The 21,454-nt window shown below is 40.6% G+C and overlaps 1 protein-coding gene across 4 annotated transcripts in view; it reads right to left on the bottom strand.

The window, feature by feature from the left end:
- The window catches only part of METAP1D (methionyl aminopeptidase type 1D, mitochondrial), a 93,607-nt gene that overhangs the window by 33,913 nt on the left and 38,240 nt on the right, over positions 1–21,454 (bottom strand). For 2 of the 4 annotated variants that reach the window (XM_081932226.1, XM_081932223.1), the window contains exons 2-3: positions 13,035–13,226; positions 11,095–11,244 (exon numbers count right to left, since the gene is read on the bottom strand). In XM_081932226.1, coding sequence (XP_081788352.1) covers positions 11,095–11,244; positions 13,035–13,226 — 342 coding nt within the window. The remainder of the gene's footprint in view (positions 1–11,094; positions 11,245–13,034; positions 13,227–21,454) is intronic. The other 2 variants (XM_081932224.1, XM_081932225.1) reach the window with 2 other exon arrangements.

Below are 21,454 nucleotides of genomic sequence, written 5' to 3'. Positions count from 1 at the left end.
TTATAGCCCATGTACCTTTTAAAATTAAGATTCATATTTTTCAGTCTGCCTTATTATTATTTTTCCTCCATTTTAACACTCCAGTCATGCTGAAAATTCTGTATCCCACCTTTTCCTTTCTTTCTTTCTTTCCTTTCTCCTATACATTTTTCCCTTTCTCTTTTTTTTTTCTGCTGCCAATTTCAAAAGGTCTTGGTCTATGTAGAAACAAACACATACGCAAAAATTCACTTTCTGTTATAAACGAAGGTACAGTATCTGTTGGATATTTTACAAAGAAAAATTACACTCAGTTTTGAATAAGTTCAAATTTAAATAATCCAAGTGATTAAAAAAAACAGCTAAGGCAGTAGAATGAAATACTTTTCTGGAGGAATTTTGCAGGATTAGCCAGGATTGGGTATTGTGATGTCCAATTGGCCTCGAGACAGAGTTAATTTGAAGCCACGCCTCTGTGCTCCTTGCTTCTGGTTCCCAGTTTCAACTCTGTCTGGCCAAAGAAAGACAGGTTGCTTTTGGTTCCTGATTCTTCCAAAAACAATCCAGTGCCATCCTGCAAATTCCTTCTCCCTGCCTTCTTCCCCTTGTCTCCATCTGATACCTGGAAGCCTCCCCTTGGTGTGGCTCGCTCCCGGCCGCCGGTAAGGGATTTAAAAGTTGCTTCTTGGGGCTTTAGAGGCAGGACGCCATTACGGCAGCCATTTTGGAGCCTCAATTCCTGCAGGCCGCATGCGCTGGGGCAGAGGCTACTACGAAGGCTCGTTTTCATCCCTGCCTTCCTGGGTGGCCATCCTTTCTGCAGCGGCAGCAGCGGCAAGGCCCTGCAGGCCCAGATCGACGCCAGGAGGTCCGGAGCAGCGCGGGACAGCGAAGACCACGTTGTGCGCCGTGTGGTGCTGCTGGCAGCCGCGCGGCTTGCAAAAGGCGCAGGAAAGGTCTACCAGAGGCTGACGTTGTCGCGTGGAGGTCATGAGTGATTGGGGGAAGCTGTTTTTTGGTCACTGCTATTTCTGGTGGGCTGAGCCTGGTGGAGCCCTGACCTGGTGCCATGGCAGATGCAGAGGAGAGGCCGGGTTCCCCCCCCCATTGTCCCCTGGGGAGGGGACCTCCAGTGGGGCCCAAGTGAGGCCCACAGCCTCTGTGAGACTGCGAAAAACTGCAGCAGCTGCAAAATCCTCCAAAGCCTTGCAGAAGGATGAGGAAGCACAGGGCTCTGGAAAAGCAGGTGTCCAGGGCTGAACAGAGGGGTAGGCCTAGTTCTCCCTTGAGGTCTAGATCGCCCATTAGATCCAGGTCTAGGTCTCCTCACAGGGGGTATTCCCCAGTGTATCTCAGGGACATTTCACCTTCCCCCTCACTCTCCATGGTGGAACAGGGTCCCTATCTAAGGGATCTTTTTCAGTGCAGGGGGGGCCAGGGGGGGTAGTCCCATCAGGCCATCATTGGCTCCACAGTCTGAAGGCTGTGCACAAGAGGAGGAAGAGGATTCCTTGGTTAGAGACATGGAGCAGCTTCCAGCAAGCATTCAGAGGTTTATCTCCTCTGCAATTTCACATGGAATTTCTGCTGGGTTACAGAAGTGGTCTGTGGACCCGCAATGCTAGCAAAAGTCCCTGGGGGTGTGTGTGTGCCACTGCTCAGGACAGGCCAAGGCCTTCTCCCTTGGAGGTACGCCAGCCTGTTTCTCCTTCTCTGGCTAGAGAGGGTTCCATGGCGGGGGATCAGGTTCAGAGAGAGGTAGACATGTCTGATTATGAGGATCCCTCAAAACCTGAGGCATCAGCATTCTCTGGTCTGTTTCCTCCAGATTTGTTCAAGTCACTGTTGCACAAGGCCAGGGCCACAGAGCAACTGGGTGAGACGGAGGGCACCAAGTTGGGTGCCATGGAGGGTGGTCTGGAGAAAAAGCCAGAGAATTGAGTTTACTCATAGCCTCCATCAGCGAAGGAAGACATCCCTGCCCCTAAGTTGTTCCTAGAGGTAGTTAAAAAGCAGTGGGATAAGCTAGGAACATTTCCCAACCCCAGTAGCAGTGATAGGAGGTTTTTTAACATGGAACCTAATTTCTCTGAGGCGTTGCAGTTGCCCACAATGCACCCTCCAGTGGTGGCATTGGCGTCCATGTCAACCGTGGTGTTCGGTGATGTGGCTGATTACTTGAAGGCCGAGGACAAGAAGGCGGAGCTGACCCTTCGTAAAACATTCCAGTCTTCCGCATGGGCCAAGGCAGCTGCCTCTGCGTTGTTCTTCAGCTGCATGGCTATCCTTTGGCTACAACAGATGCAGGAAAGGATTCCGCCTGAGGAGGTGCATACTCATCAATATCTCAACAAGCTTGTTGCTGTTGCACAATTCTCTGCGGACACCACTCTGCATGCCATGAAGTATGCCTCATGGGCAATGGCGGCCTCGGTGACCTCCTGACGTCTCCTGTGGCTGAAGGGGTGGCAAGCGGAGAACAAGGCAAAGTGGCACCTGGCATCATCGCCTTATTCTGGGGAATCCCTTTTCGGTACCCCATTGGACCCACTCCTCGTTGAGGACAAGAATAAAAAGAAGGTCATGCCTACGCCCACAAAGAAATTGGAGCAAAAATCTGCGCCTTACTTTCGGAAGCAGTCCTATCGTCAGTCAGATCAGGAGGTGCAGCACAGCAGGTATTTTCCGAGATCAGATAGGCAGTCGGATAAGCACTTCACCAGGGATAGGCTAGGTTACAACCCCAGGGGAAGAGGCCCTTTCGGGGGGGAGGTGGCTGTCCCTACCGCAGGGGCAGATAGATTAATAGCGACCCCACCCATAGGCAGCAGACTGCTTCTGTTTGCCAACGCCTGGGATGAGATTACCACTGACGCCTGGGTTCTGAATACCATCAGATTTGGCCTGCGCCTAGAGTTTCTCTCCATTCCGCCGAACCACTTTCGGATGTTTTCGTTCACCAAGAGTAAAGATAAATGCTCTCTCACGAGGCAGGCGATCTGACACCTCCTAGAGATTAGGGCGGTGGAACCGGTTCCACGGGACCAAGTGGGGTCAGGTTTCTATTCCAACCTCTTTGTCGTTCCGAAGAGTTCAGGGGGATGGAGGGCGATTCTTAAACTGCTAAATTTTCACTTGGTCTATAGAAGATTCAAGACGCATCGCTTAAATCCATCTTGGCGGGGGTCAGGCGCAATGACTTCATGGCCTCCATCGACCTGACGAAGGCTTACCTCCATATCCCCGTCTTCCCTGGCCATCGTAAGTATCTCAGGTTCTCCTATTTAGGTAGCCACTACCAGTATAGGGCCCTACCGTTTGGCATGGCATCGGCACCGCGGACCTTCACTAAGGTCCTGGCCGCAGTGGTGGCTTCCCTCCGTGAGCGCTCGGTCAGGGTCCAGTGCTATCTCAATGACATCTTAGTCCAAGCAGCATTGTTTGAGTGGGCGAGGGAGGATATTTCGTTGGTGGTATCCACACTACAGCAGTTAGGTTTTTCGGTTAACCTAGATAAGAGTTCCCTCGTTCCCGCCACCAGGATTCCTCACCTGGGGACCATCATAGACTCTAAGCTGGGGAAGGTGTTCCTGTCCCACAACCGTAAAATTAGTTTGTTAGCCTTAGTTAGACAAGTTAGAAGTCAACGTTTTGTTCCTGTAGTAGTGCTCTCCAGCTTGTTGGGGAAATTCATTTTTTGCATAGACGTGGTGCCTTGGGCTCATCTACACGCAAGGCCGCTCCAGTGGTGTCTCCTGCTGCATCAGAGGTCAAACTCCAGCAATTCCGAGGAAGAGGTTCCAGTGACACCACAGGTGCAGCTGTCATTGGTGGTGGCTCTCCCCAGCGCTACACAAGGGCTGCAAGTTCAGGGAGCCAGAGCGCCTCATCCTGACAACGGACACCAGCTTCTACGGGTGGGGAGCTCTCTTGGAGTCCCGGATGGCGCAGGGGCGTTGGACCTGGTTGGATACAATGTAAATTGGCTGGAACTGCGAGCAATTCACTTGGCATTGCAGCACTTCAAGGACCATGTTCGGGATCGAGACATCTTGTTGCTGACCAACAACGTGGCAGCGAAGGCCCATGTCAACCGACAGGGCGGCATACACTCCAGGGCTTTTGGAATCGAGGCAATTGCACATCACAGGAGTGAACAACCATCAAGCCGACTGGCTCAGTCAGGGGACGGGGGACCACGAGGAGTGGAGCCTTTCTCTGAAACTGTTCCAGGCCATCTGCTCCAGGTTCAGCCATCCAGAGGTGGACCTGTTTGCCACAAGCAGAACGCTCAGGTGGATCGGTTCTTCTCTCGGTTCCCGGCTCGGGGGACGGAAGAAGTTGACGCGCTTTGGATGCTGTGGTCAGAGGCCTGCTCTATGCCTTCCCTCCCCTTCCCCTTCTCCCTGGGGTAGTTTGGAAAGTGATATCAGAGAAGGTGGAGCTCATCTTAGTGGTGCCCTACTAGCTACGCCGGGCGTGGTTTGTGGACCTAATGTGCCTGTCAGTGTCACACCCGTGGAGGATCCCGGGGAGGGATGTGGACCTCAGACAGGGGAACCTGGTAGATCCCAAGCCACAGAGGCTGCAGCTAGCCGTGTGGAGATTGAGCAGGAGCGCCTAAGGGCCGCCTAGCTTTCACAGAGGGTGATCTTCACAATTGAGGCTTTACGCAAGGGTTCCACCACTAGGATTTATTATTCCACCTGGCGGGTCTTTGCAGAGTGCTGCCGTGTCTCGGGAGTGAATACTCGTGAGGCTTTGGTACCACACGTCTTGGAGTTCCTCCAAGATGGATTGGATAGGGGGCTCTCACATGGCACCCTCAAAGGACAATTATTCGGGGAGAGGGGCTCCTTCCACTTTCCTAGGTCCCGTTAATTAAGAGATTTTTGAAGGGTGCGGGAAATCTCCATCCCCCAGTAGTCCACAGGTTCCCGACATGGAGCCTCACTACGGTTCTCCAAGCAATGATAGGAGCACCATTCGAACTTCTGAGGACGGTTGACCTGAGGTTTGTAACCCTTAAGGTAGGGTTCCTTGTGGCGGTCACCTAAGCCCGTTGCATCTCTGAATTGAGGCCGTTGTCCTCCAGGTTGGATCTTTGTACATTTCACAATAATCGGGTCATCCTGCGACTGGATCCGACTTTTGTTCCCAAGGTTAACTCCCTTTTCCACAGGTCGCAGGAGGTGGTATTACCGGATTTTTGTCTGGACCCGTCTCATGATAGGGAGCATCTTTGGCACTAGCTGGATGTCAGGCGTGCCTTGCACATTTATGTGAGGCGCACGGAGGGCCTCAGGAAGTCTGAGGCGCTCTTCGTTTCCTTTTATCCATCTTCCCTGGGGAAGAGGGTGTCCTCCTTGGCTATAGGGAGGTGGATCAAACTGGCCATCGCATTGCCTATGAGATTCAACACCTTCCGGTGCCTCAGGGCATCACAGCACACTCCAACAGGAGTGCGGCTACCTCGGCGGCCTGGGCCACACAGGCGCCTATCGTGGAGATTTGCAGGGCGGCTATGTGGGCGTCCCCATCTCCCTTCATCAGGCACTACAGGTTAGACCCGATTGCATCAGCTGATGCGGCATTTGGTCGTAGGGTGTTACAACAGGTGGCAGCTCATGAGGGGCCCAGGACCAATAGTGCCCCCCCTTAGGGACATTAACTTGGGTATGTTCCAATCCTGGCTAATCCTGCAAAATTCCTCCAGAAAATTACAGTTGGTCTTACCTGAACTGTTGTTTTAGGAGGTTTTGCAGGATTAGCCAGGTTCCCGCCCTAGCGTTGGTCCAGGGGTTGGGGGAGTTCAGGGGGTAGGGTGTGTTCCCTTATGACTTGTTTTCAGGTGTTTTGCAGTGGGCTTGACTCGTTGCAACTAGGAACCAGAAGCAAGGAGCACAGAGGCGTGGCTTCAAATTAACTCTGTCTCGAGGCCAATTGGACATAACAATACCCAATTCTGGCTAATCCTGCAAAACCTCCTAAAACAACAGTTCAGGTAATACCAACTGTCATTCTCAATGGATTTTGTATGGAAATTGCAACAGCAAAACAATAGAAAAGTATTCATTCGCTACCTTTGGGGATAAGATATGTACAGTATAGATTAAATCTTTGGACCTTACCAGTTTTGTTGCAAATGGAATTCTTTGTTTTATTAAAAGCAGACTATTTTAGAATCAAAGATTTATGAACAGAAATAATAAACATTCTCCTAAATCTTGTATATTATATATATTTGCCCTGGAACCAGTGTAATATATGGAATCCTAAATTCACTTTAATATTGCATTATTTATGCAATGCAATATTAGCAAATATGTATATTTCATTTTAAAGAAGCTAAAGTAACATTATCTGACTTTCATCGACTGCTTTTGTTATGATATTTTTTTCATGCAGAATTCCCTGCACTAGATTAATATGTTAAATAATATTAGATTCAACAGCAGCTTGACATAGAAAACTAAAATCTAATATTAATATTTCAGGTTTGGATTCTGAAGTAGAGAATTCAGTTCCAGTGTCTAGTAGTGACTCAAAAGTGATCTTAAAAGGAATGAGTTTTCAATTTTCAATGTACAGTATCCTGTATCAGTTGGTTTTAAAGCCATCATTAAAAAAAAGTTCTTCTTAACTAACAGAATCCTTTTACTGATAGGTCAAGTAACAGTTCAACTGGGGTAGCTTTTTAGAGAAAATGTACAGTATCCTGTATCAGTTGGTTTTTAAAGCCATCATTTTAAAAAAAAGTTCTTCCTAACTAACAGAATCCTTTTACCTATAGGTCAAGTAACAGTTCAACTGGGGTAGCTTTTTAGAGAAAATGAAATATGGGGAAAGGGTTAAATTATTATCTTTTTAGTGTTCCTTTCCCCCTCTTTATCCCGTTTTGTATTATTTCATGCAGTTCTTGCATTCTCTCTAATAGAAAACTCACTGCCAAGAAAAATGGAGGCAAAATTAGTTTGCAGAGAAACCAGAGGGGGATCTCGGCATGCTTGAGGAAACCCTGAAGTCTGCAGAAGTACAGAGCATATTTTTTCAAGAACCATCAAAGAAACCCCTCTTCAATATACAACCTACCAAGAAATGGAGGTATGAAATGATGGAAAAGAAAAGTGGGAAACAAAATCAGTCTATTTGAATACTTTACCTTTTATTCATTGTCTTGTAAAAAGGTATGAATGGTGAAATGTAATACTGAACAGGATTCAGCAGAATGAAACATCCAATATTATTTTTATTGTTGTTCCCATTCCTCATTCCTATTTCAAGTACCTCTTCATCTGTTCTTTATTTTATCGTGCTAGATAAACACACCCCTCCTTTCTCTTCTTTGGGTTGTCTGAACTGTCATTTAACAAAGCCTTTCCTTTCTTTCTAAGTTGACCTTATGTTAATACTCTACTCATTCAAAATTGTTTATCCCTTCTGTAATAAGGTTCTATCTTTTCATTGTTCTTCTTTACGCTTCTTAAATGTTTTTAACATCTTGTGGGCTGATTTCATTCTATTTAAATAAAAAAAATAAAGACATCTCTGAGTCAAGCTAGCAATGGATTCATCTATGTAGTTTTCTTAGCAACAATATACATAAAGGAGCTTGCTCTTGCTTTCTTCTGAGATATTCTTTTTTTAGCTTACAGTCTGGAATTCCTTGATGGTCTTCTATCCAAGCACTAACCTTGTGTAGTTTCCAACAGCAGGCAAAATTGAAAAGGTGTAGGATTGTGTCTACGGCACCCATCGGCTGATGGAATGACATCCAACACATCAATGCAAAGCTTTCTATGCCTTGTTGCATGTATTTTCTCTTTCTTTTTTATTATTATTTTTAAAATGTCAGTTTATAATTGTCCATTACCCACTTCATATATTTCTTTCTCTTGGTTGAACTCAAATTGTTGACTCTTCTTACTTTTCTATATTGCTTCCATGCATTTGATTTCCCCCCCTTCTCTTTTGATTTCAACAATCTTTTAATTTCCTTTGTAAGTTTGGCCCTGTCCATTGTTTTTTTTCTGAGGATGAGGAGTTTTTTCACAGCTTCTGAACATCACTGATATATTTATTTATTTATTTGCTTTTTCCATCTAACCGTACCATACTTTCATTCTTAAGATGATTAATTGTTCACCTATTCAAGTCAATAACCTCTTTGTAACATTCAATTCTCACCTTAATTTTTCTATCCAGCCAGTCTCTCATTCAAACTTTTTGTTTTCATCTTTGGAACATTGGAAAAATTGGTCCTTACCTTGCAACCTATCTAAAACCTTATGAAGCCTCATCTCCATTACTGCAATATTCTTCTAGGGCTTCATTATTCATATCTTGTACCTTTCGTTTTGGTCCTTAATCCAGCTGCTTGACATATTCAAGTGCTTGTGATTTCAGCCATCTAATTCTCCTTTTTTGTTCTCTATTCTAGCTCTTATTTTCCTTTCATCTTCACTAGAAACTTCTTTAGGTTACATTTACATCTCGACAGGCTCATGCTGCTCATTCTAATTCATCTTCCTTCTACACTGCCCTACATTTCTGTTTTTCATCTCTGCCCCCTTCTTTGGCTACATGGTCTCAGTTAATTTGTTGATAATACTTTATGCCTAAAGGATAGGTCAGCAAAGAATAGAATAGAATAGAATAACTTTGTCACTTTGAATGTACACTAACCAGCATACAGTAAAATGAAATTTTGTTGCATACAGCTTTCAAAGGGTCATCACCTCCAATATATACTACATAACCATGACAGAATAATAAATGCAAAATTATGCATATGCCCACATATATTATATGACACAGGGGAACAACACAGTCTGGTTCGGATGTATACATGTACATGGCGAGAAAAAAGAATCCTGAGAGTTTACCAGACAGATGGCATAGGAAACAAAGTTGTTACAAAATCTGGTAGTCCTGCTAGAAATACTTCAAAATCTCCTCCCAGAGTGGAGCAACAGAAACAGACCGTGAAGTGGCTATGTGGGGTCTCTAACAATGAGCTCTAAGCACATAGTGCTTATAAGCACTATCCTGAATAACAGGAAGCGAGCTTCCTATAATCTTCTCTGCTATCCTTACCACTCTCTGTATGGACTTTCTATCTGAGGCGCTGCCGCCACCAAACCAAACAGTGATGCAGTTTGTTAAAACGTTCTCAATCGTGCCTCTGTAAAAAGTGGCCAGGACAGAAGGAGAAGATGTGTTCTCCTCATCCGACACAGGAAATGCAGAGTCTGAGGAGAGCACAGCTCAAACACAATCATGTTTACCACTTGGACTGTATGAATGGAACTTTGCAAAATTTTGATTAAGACAAGCAGAGCCTCTTCCCACTACAGAAGTTCTTTTACTGCCCATTTCATGCAAGGAGGAGCAGCAAAATTTGGGGGTTAGGTGGCCTTTTGGTCCCTGAGCACATATATTTATATACGCCTTGTTGTGCATTCATCAGTTTATAATTTTGAAAGAGTGTCCTCAATTTAGGAGTAATGAGATATTAATTTGGCCAATCGTGCTGAAGGGAGTATGTAGGGCTTCTTTCTCTGCCCCAAATCTTCTTTAAAAGAGCTAAAATACATGATTTTAAAATATTGCCACAATATTACCATCAACATATGTTGAAAAGTAGCTAAGCATTAGACAAGTTTAGCTCTTCACTAGGATATGGGGCTCATTTGAGTTAGCCCCTCCCTTTCAATCAAACCTACCACATAGGATTGTTGTGGAGGTAAAATGAGAGAAGTCCTCCTATATGTGCTTTGGAAAATCTGGGAAAAAATTTGGAATGTAAATGCTCTAACCATACTTTTAAAAAACGTGTATTGTTTTAAAATGTAATTTCCCCATCCCCCACTGGGATTGCATTTTTATAGATTGAATGTAATAAACAGTATAGACATTGTGCCATGATATGCATTTACAAACAAATAACAAATTCAGAATTAGTCTAGAGGAAGAGGAAGGCAGAAAAATATCTACCAAAACAGTATAGGTAGTTTTCAACTTACAATTTGTATAGTGGCCATTCAAAGTTACAGTAGAACTTAAAACAGTGACTTATGACCATTTTTCAAACTTATGACCATTGCAGCGTCTCTAGTGATCACATGATCAAAATTTGACTGTGTGGCAGTTGTTACGTATTTATGAAGGTTGCAGTGTCCTGGGCTCATGTGATCACTTTTTTTGCGACCTTCTGACAAGCAAAGTCAATGGGGAGCCAGATTCACTTAACAACCGTGTTACTAACTTGAACAACTGCAGTGATTCACTTAATAACTTTGGCAAGAAAGGTCATAAATGGAGCAAAACTCACTTAACAACTGTCTTGCTTAGCAATAGAGAATTTAGGCATAACTGTGGTCATAAATAGAGGACTATTTGTACTGTGCAAATGAATCCAACGTAATACCTATACAGCTGAAAATCAGCAAGTTTGAACCAAGAATCTGTCTGTGACCAAACAATGGAGATGCCCATCTGCCTTCACACAGAGATAAGTAACACAAATTGCTGATACATTTATTCAAAAGAATTGGACACCAAACCCTGACTATTAAACCACAAGGATTTTAGAAAGCTTCGGATACACAATAAACTCTACTCAGCTTTGAGTAGAGCAAATCCAGAGTTTAATCGTGTGCTTTTAATTGTTCAGTTTATAAAGCAAGCTCGTATTCTCCTTTTTCCTATAGCTAAGGCAGTAGAATCTCTGTATTTCTCATAGGCACAAATTGTTGTCTTCTTCTGGCCTTCCACAGTGTGAAGGGCAGAAATTTAAAAATTTTAAAAAACATACAAGCCAAATAAAACAAATACTTGAAAAGAAACTGCTTAATTTTCAAGGCATCTATTGGAATTAGATTTTGATTGTTTGGTATAAATACAGATTGGGGTGGGGGTGGGGGGAGAGATGGATCACCAAGGGCAGCTTATGAATAATCAAGTTGGCTTGTTGAATGAAGCATGTGAAAAGTAGGACTTCAGTCTGTAATCAGTCTGGGGAGTTTATGATGTGCAATAAATAACTATGAAATGCATATATGTAAAAGGAAATGTTTCCAAAAGCAAAGCCGGGAGCTGCCAAGCTTGTGCTACCTTTACACTCCTCACAGCCAGATGCAGGACATGACGGGCCAGCTGACAAGCCTGACGAAGCCGTTGAATCTGATCTTCATTCTTAAGGTCTATTTCGTCTCCCATGTCAGGCAGAGAGCCTGTCGTCACGTAGTCTGGCTGCTTTATGTGCTTGGAAATGAAGGAACAAAAATGAAGATCAGAACATGGAGCATGACAATGGGATCATTTTCTCAGATAGCGCCCCCCCCCCCCACCCACCCATCCCAGCCTGTCCTATTGGTTGTCTGAGTGACCTTCCTAAGCCATCAGGGCAAACCCTGAAGCCTGCCCCAGTATATGTCTCACTGCCCTTTTGAACTTCACAGTGTTTGTTACTTGCAGAGCCTGTTAGCCCCACAGCACTGAAATTCGGGGTATCACAGCAGCTTTTCGCTCAGATCAAAGGTTCCTAATGGCACTCTCACTTCTAGTTTGCCTTTAAAAAAAAGAAAAATCCATGTTTTCAAAACAAGCCAAGTACCTTCGCAGAGTTCTGAACTGATATATGAATGAAAAGGGAAACCCCTAAATCCTGAATCCCATAAAAGTGAAGAAGAACTCTGTCTCTGTTGAAAAGAATACCAACGTGACAGTTATTCAAAATTATTCTATACTCTTGCACTTACACATGTATAACATAAAGTGTGTATATAAGTCTGTTTGGATGGATATGTGCCATCATGTCTCTTTCTCTCTTTGTGTGTTGTGTGTGTGCTATGCCTAATCTGTTAGGCTTCTTACATGAAAGACACTAGACGTCAGTATTTTATTCTTTTATTTGTGAGTTAGATTTCTATCCTTCCTTTTCTTCAGGAGCTTAAGATAGTGAACAATGCCCAAAACCATTAGGACCTTCCGTGGCTGGCTGAGTTCAACCTAGGCTAGGTGCAATGCCATAATGGCATCATAACATTCAATGCCTAGGCGGGCAGGAGATTTTTCTTCACCCTTCTTAATTCAGCAATATCAGAATCCTCTGAGAGGCAAGTCATTCCCAATCTCACAACTTCCCCAAATCTGAAAAAAGCCAACATCCCAGGCTTTAAACTAGTCCCACAAATTGTTAAAATAAATGAGAAGATGGCAGTGACAGATCACTTTCATCCGCTTACGGCAAAGAAAACATTGAGAACCTATCCATGTTGTCCTCGGAGATCAAATTCCACTCAAAGAAGTTTACAACAGGATACACACATAGACACACACACAAACACTCAGATAAATACACACAAAAATATGTCCAATATTTTGAAAGTATTAGTTTACAAATTACAAAGTAATTTCAATGATAAAAGCCATCACAATTCAAAAATTGTTAATGAACATGAAAAAAAAAAAACACCATCATGCATTTTCTAAGAATCTGTCTGAATCAAGAATTAAACATTGAAATATATCAGTTTTTGAAACATACTACTATATGTGGCCTTTGCTCCTTTACCTTCCTGCATGTTATAAGCAGTATAATAACAGTTTGCTAAGATACATATTATGACAACTGAACAACTTTTTAACAGGAGCATTATTAGCTGGCCACCTGCTACTCAATAAAACTTAAGACAGAGAGAACTGTTTTTGTATTTCCTAATTTAAAAATGGATATAAAAAGAATTGGTGATGTATGGCCAATTCCTATATACATGATTTATAAGCAATTTCATCATTTTTTTAAAAAAAACAAGAAGCTAACCAAAATATTGGGAGCAGGAGTATCAAATTGAAACTGGCTGGGGAATTGACTGAATGTTCTCTTTACTACAGCAGGGACAAGGCTACTTTGTGCACCAAAGTTCTGGTGTCAAATCCCAGCCCTGGTAACAAAATCATGATTCAAACTGCTAGTTGTTGGGATGTACTTGATTCTTCTTCTAATAAATCTCTATATTGACTACTGAAATAAACCATAGAAATGATAGTACCTTAGGAACTGGGTGAGGAGGAGAAACATCAGCTGGCCAAACTACCTTATAAGCATTTTTCTGTTTGTGACGAGAAAGATATCTTCTTTGATGAATGCTTGACTGGTATAAGTAGATATGATTAACTGATGAGCAGAAAACACGCTGACAGCCAGTCACATGGCCTGTGGACAAATATATATGGTACAGTATCTGCATCAATGGAATACATTAACATTTATTACCATGTAATCATATTAATGACACCATTAATACTTTTTAAAATAAAGTTTGGCTTTGTTCTACCCTTGCAAATATATCATATGCACAATCAGAGGAGATGATAGCTCGATATGACATTGATAACGACACTGAGATCTAGTGTGGCTCAAAACAAAACCAGCTTTTATTTTTAATCAATTAACATGTCTGTTAGAGGATTGTGGCTTATCATCGGCCACATCGTATTAAATTCCAGTGAAAACCTGGGAGGAACTAAGATACATCACATTCTTCTAATCTACAACCAGCAGCCTTAAGGAAGCTAGTTTATTTAGTGTATTTTAAAAGGAGAGTAAATACTGTCTAATATCACAGGTCATCTATTGTGAGTAAAAGCATCTCTTATTTTCTAAGGGGAAAAAACAATTATGCAATGTTGGCTGAGCAAGGTCATATTTAAATGGGAGATCACCAGAAAATTTCAGGATTGAGAAGCTCAAAAGCTATACTTGGAGAAACGCTATGAAGAAAGCATGAGCCAAGCATAATTCAAAGGAAACTCTTATCTTTCAATGGCATCTATTCCCCCTCTTTTCTTTTCTTCTCCCTCTCTCCCTCTCTATCTTGCCCTCCCTCCCTCTCCCTCTCTCTTTCTTTCCTCCAGGCCAATCAAAGCAAATATATTAGATCCCCCCCCATGCCAATGACAAAAAAGGTTTCATCTAAATTTTACCCTACAGTAAAAAGATTTCTATTGGCATTCTGAATTTTTTTGGGGTAATTACTGGTTCTACTTCATTTAGCCATCGTTTCCAAAATGCCTGCACAGCATGCATATGCACACAGTATAATATTACAGAAAAGAACAGCAATAATAAGTTAGATTTCACAACAAACACATAAAATTCTGTTTGGGTGATGACACATCTTTAGCAGGAAGATAAAGGAGCAAAGGGGTCTGTAACAAAATAGAGAGTGAAGCTGCTTTGTGCAAGCCAAAGAAAACTCTGAATATAAGCCTCTTGGCTATTATGAAGATGATAGAAATTGTACAATATTGTAAGGAAAAAGTGAAGAAGGGAGTCCAGAAAGATAGCAAGGATGGAACTAATACTGGTGTACTTGTTACGATAATGAGCAGCAGGAGCGAGCGGCCCAAAATATTTTACTGTCCGAAGGGTTACACTTTAGTCAAGGAAATGTATCAAAATTCTTTCAAGAAATAATGGTTCCGAAGATCTCACCGCTGTTCCATGTTGAAGATAAAAATACTTTTTTATGCCTAGGTCAGCATTGATAACCAGTCCCTCCAGTTTCCTTGGCAAGATTTCAAATTTGGTTGGCCGTTGCCTGCTTCCTAAGCCTGAGAGTGACTCTCCCAAGGTCACCTAGCTGACTTCATGCCTCAGGCAGGATTGGAACTCAGTCCTTCAATGTGTAGCCTGGTGCATTAACTGTTATACCAAACTGGCTCTAAAAATTACAAACACCATATAATGATAGTATCAAAGGCAGCTATCACCACCACCTCTGCTTAACTATAAGGTGAGCTATGCTAAACAAATTACCAGCCTGGCTATGCCAGAAGAAACACATAGATTACTTGCCAAAAATAAGAAGGAAAACTACAGTTACAGACAAAGATAAGCTAATTAATCAGTAAGCCAAATAATTACCATTCTTTAAAATTGTGAGTTATCTTAAGTCCATTTATTCAGCAATAAATCTCACTGAATTCAGATTTGAACCAGAACACTGGATATTTGAGGATTACAATTTGCAGAATCAGTATAAAATAAACTGAATTTTCCATGATTTGCAGGATTTCCATCCTGAATTTCAGGATTTCACCAAGGTAAAAAAATTGATTTGGTATGATTAAATACAAATGCCTACTGATTTATGAAAGGCAAACAAACAAGGCACCTTCCTGTCCATCTTGTCTATCATCTCAGTTTATTTCCTTTTCTTCTGGGCAGATGGGCATAATTCCAAAGAAAGCAATGGTGGTAGCCCCATATTGTTTTATTTTCAAAGACTGCCTTAGGACTAGATACAGGGGCACAGAAACATTCTTAAGCATAAAGATTATCCTCATGGTTGGAATTTGATTTCAAAACATGATGGATGTTTTTTTTATTTTTCTAATTAAAGTAATAAAAATAGCCCAAAATAAAATCAGGTGGGCACCTGACAGGCAAGAAAGGAAGTTTCTGGGATACATCAGCGCCACAATTTTCATTTTGAACATCCAGACACCAGAGTTATCTGCATCTTCTTGTCCAATGCAATGATTTCCTTAAAATGTTTCAAAATATATTTTAGAATGTTGAGAAAAAGACATGGGTTTCTTTGCAGATAGTAGTTTTTCAATCCTACTAATTTCTCTCCTTTGTAGCCATAGAGACATTTTCACTTTACATTTATAAAATATTTGGCTTCTTTTATGCCCCCTCCTCCTCCTAGTATTCCACAGAACACATGAAATACAGAATACATGAAATATACCCATTTATTGTAATTAGAGCAGTGGGACACTCCTTTCAGGAGCCCAAAAAATACTGAACAAAAGGCCAGGCTGAATAGCAGCTGCCATTTTAAGACTTTCTGCAGAGTTCATAATGTTCTTTCCAGGCAAGTAAATGAAAATGGCTTAGGTTTGTATAGCGCCTCAAGGGATGACCAAGGATCAACATATTACAGGCAACTTTCTTTTCTCCATTATTCCATAGGCCTAGTACATGGACTAATGGGGTAGGAAATGGATTGTGAGGAGCTTAAATCCAAATTTTTCAAGCAAGATGGAAATATTAAGGAACATTCTCTGGTAACAAGGAAAGGAGATTTCCCCTTGGTTTCTACAAGTCAGTAGACCATTCCTAAGTTTGTAAAAATGTAAATGACAAATGTGAAAGATACAGATTCATGAAAATGTATGTACATCTTGAATATTTCAGAGTGCCAACTGAATACATGCAATCTCTCACTGGCAGATAGGCATGATGGCTCAGCAGTTAAAATGCTGGGCTTGTCAGCTGGAAAGCCAACAGCCTGGGTTCGAAACCCGAGTGTCATGCAGCATGATTAGCACCTGTCTTCACCTAGCTCCTGCTCACCTAACAGTTCAAAAGCAAGCAAGGGCAAGTAGATAAATAGGTACCACTTTCGTGGGGAGGAAACAGCGCTCCGCACCATCATGCTGGCCACATGACCGTGAAAACATCTTTGGGTAGTACTGGCTCATGGCCTCAAATTGGAGATGAACATCGCCCCCTATAATCAGCAATGACTAGCAGAGTAAAATCTGCAGAGACTCATTTCCTCCTTGGTAGATAACACTGCAGCTGTGGAAGTGACATGTATTAGCTCAAACAATATAAATGACAACCCTGAGGAGCACAGTAGCACAAGGGGCATTTTCTCCCACTGATCTTATGGATCAATAGTACGACAGGGATGAAAAGTATAATGGTCTCCGGAACCCAGTATGCTCCTTTCAAAGGACAAAATGGCACATTTACATTAATCTTCAGGTTCATAACATTAAAATAAAAATACTGTAAACTAATTAATTAATATAGTGGGACCTTGGGTGCTGATCGAAATCCCTTCCAGGACTTCAGTTGGCACCCGATTTGGTCAAGACTGACTGCGCATGGGTGCACACGCACAAAAATGGTGCAGAAGGGGAAATCACTGTGGCTGTGTTTATTCAGCACCTGAGGATGTGTTTGTGACCTGAGTGAAACATTTAGTGGATTTTTTGGTTGGCGTGGTCTGAGCCATTCATTACTCGAGGTCCCACTGTACCAGGTATACAAAAAATAAAAATTAAACCAATACCAATTAAATAGTGCATATACATTCTATATAGTCAAAACATTTATTATCTGATCATTTTGCATATTTTATTCTGCTAATTATAAGTAGGATTAAGCTATGCCTCTAAATCCAACCCGCACAAAAAGTGAAATCTTGTTTACGTTCTCTCATCTAGCATCTAAGAATTTATTAGGCATATTTCACATGGTTAAGATTTATTCTCCTTTCCCTCTCTCTCTCTCTTCTTATTGAATGTCAATACACTCTGGATATTGAAAGCTACACTGGCAGATTCTCAGGACAGAGCAATAAACACAGTTATGCTTTCCAATCCCTGTTTATAACCGTCACCATTTCTACGTACTTATATACAAGTTCTACTGGTTTCAGATCAATACCAAAGTATTGATCAGGGGACAAATTGGAAAAGTGGTGAGTTACTATGGATTTCTGGGAATAGATATAACCCAGTTTCTCTTAGTAGTCAGGTTCTCCTGCTCCAGGAGATCAATATTGCTCAGGATTTTTGAACAACATTTCACCTTGCACCTCAGCAAACTTTCTTCAACGCAATGATTATGCTGACAAAAATGCATTATCAACATAAAGGCAACTGCTATTGCAAATTGAGTCAACTACATTCCTTGGCTATCATCAGAACATACAACAAAAACTAATTATTCATTCCACCTACTAAACATTTTGGAGATTCATATGAAGAATTATAGTTACTCAACAGCAACAGCAAATAAATTATATAAAAGTTAAATAAGGTCCACCGAACCAAGGATCCAATACTATGTGAACAATAAAGTCCAGTGAACATAATGGCATTCTTTCTAGGAAAATATGCATGAAAATATGCTGTAAATCCAGAATGCATTTCAGAGTTTCCTTATCTAAAAAGTAACTTTCTGTCAAAATATCCTCATTGACTGGATAAAAATTTAAGGAAGGACGGGGGCGGTGGAGTAAACCAGCATGCTTTTGAATTCAGTGATATGCGGTTCAAAGAGATATCACAATTCAGAATTGCCCCCATTAAGGTTTTAAATTCTTCATCAAACATAGACCTATATAACCTAACTTGCTATAAAGATGAGTATGACAGAACAAAGTTTGTAATTTTATTTCTCAAGCAAGTTCAGATGATTCCTGGTTAAGGATAGAAAATCTGCAACTTTACAGATATTTAACTCCAATGTCTATCATCTCCAAAACTCTCCAACTTTTTAGGGGGCATTTAAACACTTGGCACTACTAACAATTATCTACCATGGACTGGGAAGCATACAACTAATAGAAATTGTTGGGAGAGTTGTCCTATTCTCTCTGTAAGTGAATAGATAGCTTCTTCCTCTGAGAGATTTTAAAACAGCCATGTCTTACGAACTTCATGGAATGTTATGGGACAACACTGAAGGGAAAAAAAGTCTATTATTTGTAATTTTCTTGGAGGATACCAACTCCTTCCCCATCAATTTACCTACCACAAAACTTTTAACAAGAGGACCAAGAGTGGAAAAGTAGGACAATCTTTTGGAGACAATGAAAGGAAAATGCACAGAAAGTAATGCAATGTGCAATCTGGGCCATGTGGAAAGCTGATAACGTTTTGCACCTGCCTCGCCTTCTCCTTTCATTAAATCCTTTTTTTTTTATTGGGAGAACACTCCCCTTTTCTCATCTTGCCGCTTTCCTTGCCCTCCCTTTTTTGTTTTCTTTCCATCATCTTCTTTTCTTCGGAAGGCCAAAGTGCTTCGCGGGACTGGAAACTTGGTAAAATTTCAGGAACGACTTTTCAGGAATGATTAAAAAAAAAAAAAATAGAGAGGGACAGCAGGTTCAATGGGTATCAAAGGATCTATGTGAATCTAACTGTGGTGCCAACCTTAGGACCTGGCTTTCTGGACTTAATGGAAAACAGAATCCAACAGAATCCAGTGATTTTCCACCACTCCTCTTCACAATGGCCACATTTTCTTCTATTTTTCATTGCAATCTCAAGAAATGCATTTTTAAAAGCAAGTAATCAAATAACAGCAGAACATAGGGAATTATTCCTGTTCTGTGGTTGTTTACTTATAAGATAGGATTTAAAACACACTGCACAGAGGGCCAAATGTTATGAATTGCTGTATAAAAGTAGAATAAAACAGGATTATAATCAGGATGGTCCAAAGAGGTTGCATCCGCTTGCTTTAGCAGATCTTATCGGGTGGGTATTGATAAGAGATAGGCTTCCTGGGCTCTAGATGTGGATCAAGTCCCCAGCTCCCTCTTGCGACTGCCAAGAGCTGTAGCAAGGGATTTTTCTTTGCTTTTAATTGCAAGCGGGAAACAACTTACAAGGCGCTGTTTTTTCCCCTCTCTCTGACGATTCTACAGCAGCTATTTAGGCACAAATGGAAACCGGCTTTGATTTAAACCACAGAATGCGACCATCGGCAACAAGGCATACCATATCAGAAAGCACTATGTCATCTAATGCAACCTAAACTACGAAAAAGTAATCTTTTTTTCATTGTGTTAACATAAAAGGTTGCATTAGAAAACACAATTAAAAAGGCTGGTTGAAGAAAGTCATCTTGAGGAGAGCTTTTCAGAGAAACTGAAAACTTAATTGCACTAGAATTTTTTTCCTTGACAAAGAATGTTGTTTTAAAATCTTCAACTCTGCCAAGTTTCACCATTTGCCATACTGGCTTCTTCAATCACTGATTGCATTCTTCAGTCCAATTCATAATTCTGCCTCCTACTTTATAAAAATCTCAGTTGTTGCCAAGTTATGTCGAATAAGATAACCAATATCTAATATATTTTTTGTGCATTGAACCATTTAGTGTCTTAAATACAATTCTCTAAGTGGATCAAAAATTGTTTGAGAAATTGTACATGGTTTTTTAAGAAACGCTTCTATTTTTCAGAAAGATTATGTAACATTTTAGTTTTAAAATATTTTACCAGGTGTAATATTTCCTTTGAAAAAAAAGTCCTTAAAAGTGGTGCTGTGTGTTGGTTATTATCATCTTATTTTAGGAATAGCAAGCCATGGGGGGTTGCTGGTGAACAAAACAGAATATTTAGAATGTGTTTCAAATTTAATTAAAAAAAACCATCAGCATTTCTTTACTGCTGAAATAATAAATCAGAAAAATATTTTTATGCCTTCTGTAAATATGATAGCTCTCAATATACCTTTATGATATTAAATAATATTTAGTTATCAGGCTTAATCTTCAAGATTTCACTCTCCTCAATTCCATTCATGAAATATATACTAGATAATAATTTCTCTTGACTAAAGATGTTGTGCACAGAAATGGTCTGACAATAAACATAGAATATATATATATATATATATATTTGATATATATATTTATTGCACTTAGTATGTGTCACATTTATTATCCTTTTTTATTCTAGGTTTATTTTAATTGTTCTCTGTTCATGCGTGTTGAAGTATATAATGAAATGCTCCCATTTCAATCACTTAGTAGTAAGGATTTTTATGTGTATTCCATAATGACCCTTAATTAAGGAAATTTTAGTAATTCACATATGATTTTTCTTCTGGTCAACAAGATTCATTTTGACCCTACCCCAACAGACTTAATTTAATAGTAGCAACAATAATTACTTTATGTTTTAAAGAGCTATAAGAATCAGAAAACCACGTAATTTCAACTTACATTAGTGCCAATTCTCTCATGTTTCATCAAGCTATTTAAAAACTTGTTTAAACTTCATTCAACATGCTAAAAGGTTACCACAGTAGATTCTCAGTGTAATGGCAGCACTAAATTTTATATAATTTATTTATGACCACCCACATATATTCAAATGCAAAAAATTGAACTCTTCAAAATGCTAAACTATATTACAAGTTGCAAATACAATCCATGTACCAAATCACAAATAAATAACTGAAATGATATTCAGAACAATGGCCATCAAGTTATCCAATATAAGCAACTGATTACTGGATGAACAGACTTTTGCTCAGTCAAGCATAAAATTACTTGCTTTATCTACGACTATCATGCTGACATAGTTAACATTCACCCACACAAGTTTAATCTGGTTTCTTGATTAATTCTCTCTCTTTAGAAAAAATAAGATTATTTGCAACAGGTATGACAGTTTTAAATTTGAAAAAGAACAGAATGACTGTGGAGTCTAACCAATTAAATTGGAAGATATACATTTTAATTGGTTAGCTATTCAACTTTTTTTTAAAAATGAAGTTACCAAATCTTGCAACGAATAAGAAATAACACACAGTTTATGAAGGAAGTCCCAAAATGCTCAGTGACACAACGATCTTTGCAAATAGAAGAGAGGAATTAATGCACATATGCTTGAAAGCCACCCCGTATAAATGATAAAGGCTACTT

Source organism: Natrix helvetica (genome assembly GCF_964273705.1).
Source record: "Natrix helvetica genome assembly, chromosome: 1".
Taxonomy (NCBI): Eukaryota; Metazoa; Chordata; class Lepidosauria; order Squamata; family Natricidae; genus Natrix; species Natrix helvetica.
This window is presented reverse-complemented; position numbering and strand designations above follow the sequence as displayed.